Source organism: Vigna angularis, chromosome 8 (assembly GCF_016808095.1).
Source record: "Vigna angularis cultivar LongXiaoDou No.4 chromosome 8, ASM1680809v1, whole genome shotgun sequence".
NCBI lineage: Eukaryota > Viridiplantae > Streptophyta > Magnoliopsida > Fabales > Fabaceae > Vigna > Vigna angularis.
Window position 1 is genome coordinate 1,813,521 of NC_068977.1, and position 9,237 is coordinate 1,822,757.

The following is a 9,237-nucleotide window of genomic DNA, read 5'->3' on the forward strand; positions in this document are numbered from 1 at the left end:
ATCGGCCGAATACCTGGATGTTGAGGCCACAGAAGGCCAAGCAGTAGATGTCGAGCGACCGGACACCATAAAGGCCGAACGGCCCAAACGGATGTACGGAAGGCCGAATGGCAAAATTAATTAGAGGTCGAATGAACGAACGTATGGTGAGGTCGGACGGCCGAGAGTTGAGGCCTGATGGCCGACCGCTCGATGAGGCCGGATGGATGAGCGCTTGTTGAGGCCGGATGAACGAGCGCTCTAAGGCCGGACGGACGAGCACTTATTGAGTCGGGACGACCGAGAGTTAAGGCCTGATAGACGAACGCTTAATGAGGCCGGATGGACGAGCGTATGTTGAGGCCTTGTGGCCGAGAGTTGGCGACCGGATGGGCGAGCGCTCGTTGAGGACGGCCAGTCGAGAGCTTTTGGGCGGATGGACGAGCGCTTGTTGAGTGGACAGACGACAACTCGAGGCTGGATGTCCGGGGGTGGAGCCTGGAGGCCAAATGGCCGAGTACTTGTTGGGGCCGGACGGCCGAGAACTTCAGGCTTGACGTCCGGGAGTGGAGTTGGAACGGCCGGGAGTTTAGGCAGGATGTCCAGATGTTGGATGCCAAATTTGGCTAAGTATCTAAGGCCGAATGGCCGAGTGGTAGAGGTGAAACACGTACCTTGGAGGCCAAGTGGCCGGGAGTTCAGGCTGGATGCCAAATTTGGCAAAGTACCTAAGGCCGAATGGCCGAGTGGTAGAGGTCGAACACGGACGAATGCCAAATTTGGCTAAGGCCGGACGACCGAGAGATGAAGCCGGACGGCCGAGAGATGAAGCCAGACGGACGAAAACTTACTAAGGCCGTAGGGCCGAGAGTACGAGGCCGGATGGCCGAGAGTACGATGTCGGATGGCCGAGTGCTTGGGGCTGGACGACCGTGAATTAAGGTCGAACGGACAGGAAATCAGGCCGGACGGCCGAGACTTGCGTAATGTTGATGAAGCCGAGTGCAAAAAACTGAAGGGCCGGGAGTTGATGTTCTTCTGAGGTGCCCCTCATTGCTCATTGGTTCCCTGTGTCTACAATGGGCAATACCCACTCGGCCCCACGGTGGGCGCCAAATGTTTCGACCGAATCCGTGAGGACCCTGTTAAAACACACAAGCTTGTCGAAGACCGGACGAACGAACACGAACGGTAAAGGCTGGCAGACGAGCAATGAAGCTGTTATGGACCTTGGTGGGCGGCATTGTATTAACCACTCGCTCGGTCTATGCCAGGAGGACCTGTCGGTACACTCAAATCTTTAGAGGGAAACACACATGTGAGCAAAAGGAACATAGCCTAAAAGAAGCAGCACAATTGGTGTTTGTTCTCATTTGCATTTTAGTTTGCTAAATATTTATGACTCAGGTTGTTTAACTCACCCCTAATTGTTGGCTCAACGGATCTTCACCATAATTCAGTATCAAAAATTGCTTTCAAGGTGACAGAATTGTTGAAATCTTACAAGAAATATTGTCACCTTATTCCTAGCATTATGAAGTGTATTAATGGCTATACTAAATTAGAACGAGACTAAATTTTCATGTTGCTCCATTGAGAATCAGTTTCAGCGTTTGAACAATGTATCTGAAAAGCCCTCTCCAAATCTAGAGCTGTGTAGAAATAGCATTACTGATCGAGAACTTGCCGGAATCAGAGGGAGAAAAACATAAATATAAGCCAAAACCCAGAGCTTAGAAGGTAATATTACAAGCAGTTATAGTTTTAAACGGTATGTTTAGCACTTCAGACAGAGAGCACTCGTATGCAGGAATGGTCCATGACAGGGCTCCCAAAACAGAAAACATAATACTGTTTTTTTTTGGCTAAGGACGCACTCCACTACAAATCAAACACGAAATAATGTTACAAAGTGAACCTATATACCAAAAGCATTGCTTTCACGAGTTATTTTTCTCGATGGACGTTGCTATATAGTTAGTTCTACACGGTATTGACATTCAAAACCCTACCACTCATCCTTCTCTTACTATTCCTAAATTTCCATCTTTCTACACCAACCACACCTGCAAGCATCGATGCGGAGACATATTCTTTTTCCAGCAGATAAACCCTATTAAAGGATCACCTTCATTTAGATCTACACGGGGTGAATCCCAACCCATACTTGATATTATATAACATATGAACCAAGGAGGAAGAAGGGACCGAGGGCATCTTAAAAGAAGAGGTCAAAAAACACTAAGTCCCAGTATAGCAGAATCGTGAAAAAACTTATGGCCACATTTTTACTATTCTCTCAAGTAACCTATTTTCCTCCTCCTTGGAAACATGTGGGTCAAGATTGCGAAGGCTTTTAACAAAACTGTTGGCCTCATCCCGACGGTTGAGCTTACAATACCAATCAACAATGGAGTTATAAGTATTCTGGTCTGGTTTACATCCCTGCTTGATCATGTATCGAACTACATCAATAGCTTCAGCAAACATCGAGTCGCCGGCATAAGTTGCAATAAATGTGTTGTAAGTTACAACATCAGGAATAAGTGTAGAGTCTTTCATTTCAGAAAATATTCGCGAAGCCTCCTTCATCCTACCATTTCTGCAATATGCATAAATAACAGTATTGTATGAAATTCTATCAGGTTTCGTACCTTTCTCCAGAACTTCCCTCAAGATTTCTTCTGATTTTTGAAAGTTTTCAGAACGGCTGTACATATACATTAAACTATTATATGTAGTCAAACTCGGAGAAAATCCCCTGTCATGCATGAAGTTCAAAATCTCGTTGGCTTTGGCCACCATCTGCTTCCTCCCATATATCGAAAGCATTGCATTAAGAGTAGTAATGTCAAGCGAAATACCTCTTCTCCTTAATTCCAAAAAGGCACGCTCTGTATCCATCAGGAGATCACTCTTGCTGTTTACTAGAACAAGGGTCTTCAGAAGAACGGGATGTGTTTCAATAGAGCCGGAGTATATATCCTCCGCAAGAGCATTCATCCTTTCAATCTCCTTACCATTGGTATAAGCATGAAGCAAAGAAGAATATGACATCTCATTAGGTTTACACCGTCCGTCCTTCATTTCAGCAAGGACTTTCTCAGATTGTTGCCAGAGCCCTCCTCGGGCCAATGCTGCTAAAACAGCATTGTAGGTAGAAAGATCCGGCACCACTCCAGCTTCGAGCATGCTCTTGTAAACGGCCATTGCCTGGTCAAAGGAACCACACCTGCTGTAGGCACTAATCAGAGTGTTGAAAGTATCCCTCTCGGGCACAAAACCAGCTCTCTTCATTTCTTTAAATATTCCAGACACCTGGGAGTGCATTCCATTTTGTCCAAACACGGCCAGAAGGGTGTTCCAAGTAACAATATCAGGGGAGCAATTGTACACCTTGATCTCGTCAAAAACTTTCATCATTTCGGCAAACTTTCCTCGGTTGCCATGCATCTTAATAAGGGCATTGAAGGTACAAATATTAGGCTTGCATCCCACGGATCCCATCTCTTCAAAAACTTGGATGGCAAGCTCGTCTTTTCCGGCCTTCTCAAATCCGGACAAAAGGGTGGTGTATGTAAAGACGTCAGGCTGAATCCCCTTGTCCAGCATTTGGGTTTTAAGCTGGAGTGCCTCCTCCAACAAACCACCTTTAGCACAAGCAGATATCAGGGAATTGTAAGTAACAACGGTGGGAGAAAAGGCATTGGCTTCCATCTCTCTGAGGACCTGCATAGCCTCTTTGGGGCGTCTGGACTTGCCATAAACATCCAATAAGGCATTATAGGTAACCTTGTCAGGGGTGAAACCCTCCAGCTTCATCTGCTCAAAGAGGTGAACAGCTTCTTCGTAGAGAGAACCGCGGCGACAACAACTAATAAGCGTATTGTAAGTGTAGAGATCGGGGGCAATCCCGCGAGACTTCATGGAGTCAACGAGGGCAGTGACGTTAGACCAAGGCATGCCCATTTTGCCGTATACATTGAGAACGACGTTGTATGTGATAAGAGTGGGATTGCAGCCGTCTTGTTGCATCTTGTTGAAGAGGTTGACGGCATCCCTGTACCTGCCACTACTGGAGTACGCATTTATCAAACAGGTGTAGGCATAAACATCAATGTGAACGCCGTCGTTTTGGAGAGCAAGGAGCAGGGAGGCGGCGGATGAGACCCGCCCCGCTTTTCCGAGAATTTTGAAGATGACAGTGATTGCAGAAGTGGTAAAAAGTGGAACGGAATGGTGAGTGGTTCGAACCCATTGGAAGACGGCGAAGGCAAGTTCGCATTTGTTGTTAAAGCCTAAGGCCTTGATTATCCCCAATATATCGGAAGCGGGATTTGGTTGGTCCAGAAGAGGACGCAGAATATTATCTAAGTGAGTGGAAACGGAATTGGAATTGGTATTGGAATCGGAACGAATTAAGGTGCGGAGAATTTGCTGACCTGAAGAAGAAAGGCCGTGAGGAGACCATGGCTTGCCGCGGTTGGGGTCGAAGGACTTCCCCAGAGCGACGCGGTGTCGGGGACGAGAACTGGAACCGGTATTCAGGTCATGGATAAGGGTGGTCATTGGCGGTGCTGAGGTTGGAGTAGGGGTAGGGGTAGGGCTGGGGCCAGGGGTCATCATTCCAACAGAATTGGATTTGGAAGAAGGGGGCGACGGTGACTGTGACGGTGGTCGTGGGTTTGGGAGGAGCAGAGGAATAGCCACCTTTTCTATCATCCCCATCCTCTCACTACCTTTGCTTCCTGTGACGCTGTGTGTGGAATTGGCATTCGAAGCTCGGATATTTTATGCCGAAGTTTTCCTCAACACGTGTCCCGCGTAGCTTCACCAATTTTCAGTGAAATCCAAAAATGGATTCAAACTCATACGATATCTACCCGCCTAGTAATGCAAGCAAGCCCAACTCCAACATCCCCTAACACATTACACCTTAATTTCCCAACCTTAATCCAAACAACAAATGAAAAAAAAGATGTTTTCCACATTTCTAACCACTATTATAATATTAAAATATTTTTTTTACCATAATTAATAAGAGGATCCTTCAAGTTAGCAACTTCTTATTTTTTCATCATTGGGTGATGCAAAGGAAAACAGACACAAGAGTGTACCCTTACAGAACAGACCCCAATTGCATTGGATTAGCAATTAACTAAGGTCTTAGCGTGGGTTAAAGAGAAGACAAAGTAAGACAAGAAGTTCGGGCTCATGCCCCCCATTTCAAATCCGTAAGCAGCCTCTTTAAACCTTCTTATACAAACTTCAGAATATTAATCAGAATAATCGGAGATCTACTATGTGCGGAATTAATCTGTATGCCTTTTGTTACCATTGGAAAAAAAAAATACTTCGTAGCAATAATCTGTATGCTTACCATGTTCAGATTTCTATGCCACAGCTAGTATATCTAAAAATGACAAAAAATAGTTATAGCCGTTTATTTTCCGTTTTGAATATCAGAAAGAACAGTCATATTGTGAAATGTATCACTGTAAGTTTTCGCTTTGGCTATTTGTAACTCCTCATGCCCGTAAGTGGATAATGTTACTCCCGAACATAAAAACTATATTGTTTAAGTTCACCGATGTCACTATGTTTATTAGTAGTGAGAGTGACTAATCTTGTAAATCTGTGCAATTTCTGAAGACCTTACCAACAACAGGTTGAGACAGAGGAGGAGCCATTCAAAGTCTTCCTATTTAAAACGCCTTAGGTTCACCCTTCTCGAACTCGCATTTTGACCATTCTATGTTTGTTGCATCATTAACATGTTATCATAATAAAATAAGCACACTCTTCCAATTTAAAACGCGTAAGGTTCACCCTTCTCGAACTCACATTTTGACCATTCTATGTTTGTTGCATCATTAACATCATTATCATAATAAAATAAGCACCAGAATGGTTTACAGTGCACCGTTGCCAACAATGAAATTGCACTAGTTCAGAAACACTGCCACCCTTTTTCACCCTTCTACTCACCCTGTTCCATAACTTATCGGCGACCCTACCTTAAACCAAAAGGTAATAGCAATTTAATCATCTCATTAATTATCCTGTGCATTCATCTTTCAAAGCTATGAATGCGGCTAAACACTTCTATATAAGCACAGGGGAATAGCAGAATAATAAACAGAACTTAGAAGCATAGCATTTAAGATATCAAATAGAAACCTAATAGTTAACCACTAACGCTCGCTGAAGAGACTACACAAATCAAAACGAACTCTTCAACAATGCTGGTTCTGCATTTCAAGAGCAAAAAAAAAACTACTTTGTCGCAGGACAAAATACTCCCAAATATATCTGTTGAATACACCAACGGTCGACCTTCATACAAAAACTTAAACTTCAGTTTTAAGGAAGTGAGGGCTAATCAAGCGAGCAACCTCTAGCATACCAACTCGATCTCTCTCTTCAAATATCTTCTTCAGCTTCTCATCACAAATTATAGTCCTCTTGTCTTCAGGGTCCTATCAGAATGACACGAACGGTTGAGGAGTCGGGGAGATAGGTTTGAAGTCGCGATGGAAGACGGCTCGGGTAGCCTGTTATTGAGAGCAGGTTATGACGACGAATTACAAGTAAACGACATTAGTTTATGAAAGACTAGTCTGCATCGTCATGTGGGTCGATTTATCATGGGAATAGTTATAGTAATGGGTTTTTGATGTGATACTTCTGGTTATTTATCTTGCATGTTGTGGTTGTGGTTTCCAACCGTGATGATCGTACTGGTACGGGAGAAATGGTAGTGCAGATAAAGCTGGATTTGGAATAATTCTTCGAGAGAGACGGAAAGTAAAACTTGTTGGGTCTATAGGTAGTAGTGTGCGTTATTATTAGTGACGTCCGATCGTGGTATTATTTATTTGGTTTAATCATTCACTAAGTCCCTATTTTCGCATGGAATCTCAATTTCGTCCCTTTCTTTCTGAAAATATCAATTGGGTCCCAATTTTATGAAAATTGCAACAAATCGATCCTTTCCGTTAATTTGGCTGGACGGCGTTAAAAAAATTGATGAGTGAATGCTGAGATGACGAACGAGCGCTCGTCCACCAGCGAACGAACGCTCGTCCAGCAGCGAACGAACGCTCGTCCACCAGAGAACGAACGCTCGTCGACCTCTTACTGCTGGACAACCGTTCGTTCCACACTGGACGACCGTTCGTTCGGTGGTCGACGAGCGTTCGTTCGCTGCTGGACGAGCGTCCGTTCGCTGGTGGACGAGCGCTCGTTCGTCATCTCAGCATTCACTCATCAATTTTTTTAACGCCGTCCAGCCAAATTAACGGAAAGGATCGATTTGTTGCAATTTTCATAAAATTGGGACCCAATTGATATTTTCAGAAAGAAAGGGACGAAATTGAGATTCCATGCGAAAATAGGGACTTAGTGAATGATTAAACCTATTTATTTTTAGGTAGCAAGCGTTATTATGTAACAGTTGATCTTGATGTTAGTTGTTCTGAGGTAGCTAGCGTCTGATCTTAATTTGGTACCCTGTGATTTAGTTTGATTACGTTCGGTCAGTACTGAGGTGTTCAGTAGTGTACTCTAGGCGTTTAACCCAGACTCAAGCGTTCTTTATTCTAGTGTTCTATCTCGTAGCAATAGTTCTTAGAGAATGATCTTTATTGGTGACGTTACTCTGAGGTTGCAATCATTTATGGGGGGTGACCGACCTTGATATTCGTTGAGGTAGCGATCAATTTATAAATAGTGATTAGTCGTGATGATGCATGATTCAGGCAGTGATCATTCATAGGTAGTGCTCAGTTTGGATGACGTTTGTCTCAGACAAGGATTGTTAACGGTTAGCGGTCGTACGTAGGGAACATCCGGCCTCGATGAGGTTACCTTCAGATAGTGTCAAATCCAGTAAAGTGATCAATTAAGCGTTCGTCCGAATGGTACTTAATCTGTGGTGTGCGAGATTTGATCTTTGAGCGATCGTTTGAATAGTGTTCGAAATAATAGTAATTGTTCTAGTAGAGTGCGTTGTCTCAGCGTGAAGTCTAAGTGTTTGATCTTGTTAAGCATTCAGTCTCTTGGTGTGCGACCTAATGGTATTCGGTCTAATAGCGTTTGGTGTCTAGTGTCAAGCCTAAGTGATCAATCTTAACGTTCGTGCAATCAGTATTCGATCTGGCGTTCGGTTTCTAGCGTTCGGCCTAGTGTTTGATCTCAGTATTCATTATGAGTGTGTTCGGTCATTATGGTTTTCTGAGTTTAGCGTTCGGCTCAATTGTGCATGATCACCTAGCGTTCGTTCATATGGGATTCAGCCTAATAGTATTCATTAGATAGGGTTCGGCAGATAGCGTCCGTCCAAATACTATCCGGATAGAATGTTTGGGAAATAGCTTTGTCTAGTAACTCATCATTGTATCTTCCGTATGGGTGTCTAGTAGAAATTTTGGTATGTTGGTGTATGGGGATGTCTAACCTAAATATTATAAGATGTTTATATCAAAACAATTATGCATATTTTTATAAATGTTATATTGCATGTTAGTGATAATGCTAAATTATACCATATTTTAAGCATCATTTTAGTGGCAAAATCAACTCCTTTCTTACTTATAACTTGCTTAATCCTCTTGTTTTGCCTTGTTTTCTAAATAATTGTGTTTTTGGCTACTTTGATGTACTTTCATCAATAATCCCTTATTTTGTAGCTAAAAATGAGCTTGGAAGAGTCTCCAACAAATTATAGAGTAAACCAAAGCAAGCAGAAACGCTCGTCGCCAGCAAGAGTACGCTCGTCCAGGACGTTTAGAGGGGACGCTTGTCCAGAAAAAGACAAGAAAGGACGCTCGTCCAAAAGAGAAGAGAGAACGCTCGCCAGAGAAGTGGACGTTCGTCCAGCAAAGAAACAAGTGGACGCTCGTCCTGAGATAAGTGGGCGCTCGTCCAAGAGAGCGGACGTTCGTCCAGGAAAGAGGACGCTCGTCCAGGAGGACGCTCGTCCAAATGCGAGAGGGAGAGGACGCTCGTCCAGCCAGGCAGAGGACGCTCGTCCAGCCAGGCAGAGGACGCTCGTCCAAGCTAGCAGAGAGGACGCTCGTCCAGCACGTTCGTCCAGCAAGCAAGAGGACGCTCGGCCAGCTTGAAGGACGTTCGTCCAAATGCGAGAGGCTCGCGCCCGGGCGCGATAACAGAGGGGCGCCCGGGCGCGACTTTTTGCCAGTTTTCAATATTTCCCGAGAGCCTCGCGCCCGGGCGCGACTGACAGAGGGCGCCCGG

General features: G+C 44.4%; 1 protein-coding gene across 2 annotated transcripts; it reads right to left on the reverse strand.

Moving 5' to 3' along the window:
- Window positions 1–1,694: 1,694 nt before the first annotated feature.
- On the reverse strand, window positions 1,695–4,913 carry LOC108318951 (pentatricopeptide repeat-containing protein At5g02860). Of its 2 annotated transcripts, XM_017549945.2 has the most exons (2): window positions 4,422–4,913; window positions 1,695–4,349 (listed from the first exon to the last, which is right to left on the reverse strand). In XM_017549945.2, exons 1-2 carry the CDS (start codon window positions 4,705–4,707, stop codon window positions 2,254–2,256), a joined length of 2,382 nt encoding a protein of 793 aa, XP_017405434.2. In that variant the 5' UTR covers window positions 4,708–4,913; the 3' UTR covers window positions 1,695–2,253. The 2 variants fall into 2 exon arrangements, with proteins under 2 accessions (XP_017405434.2, XP_017405433.2); XM_017549944.2 differs by having other exon boundaries at window positions 1,695–4,913.
- Window positions 4,914–9,237: the final 4,324 nt, after the last annotated feature.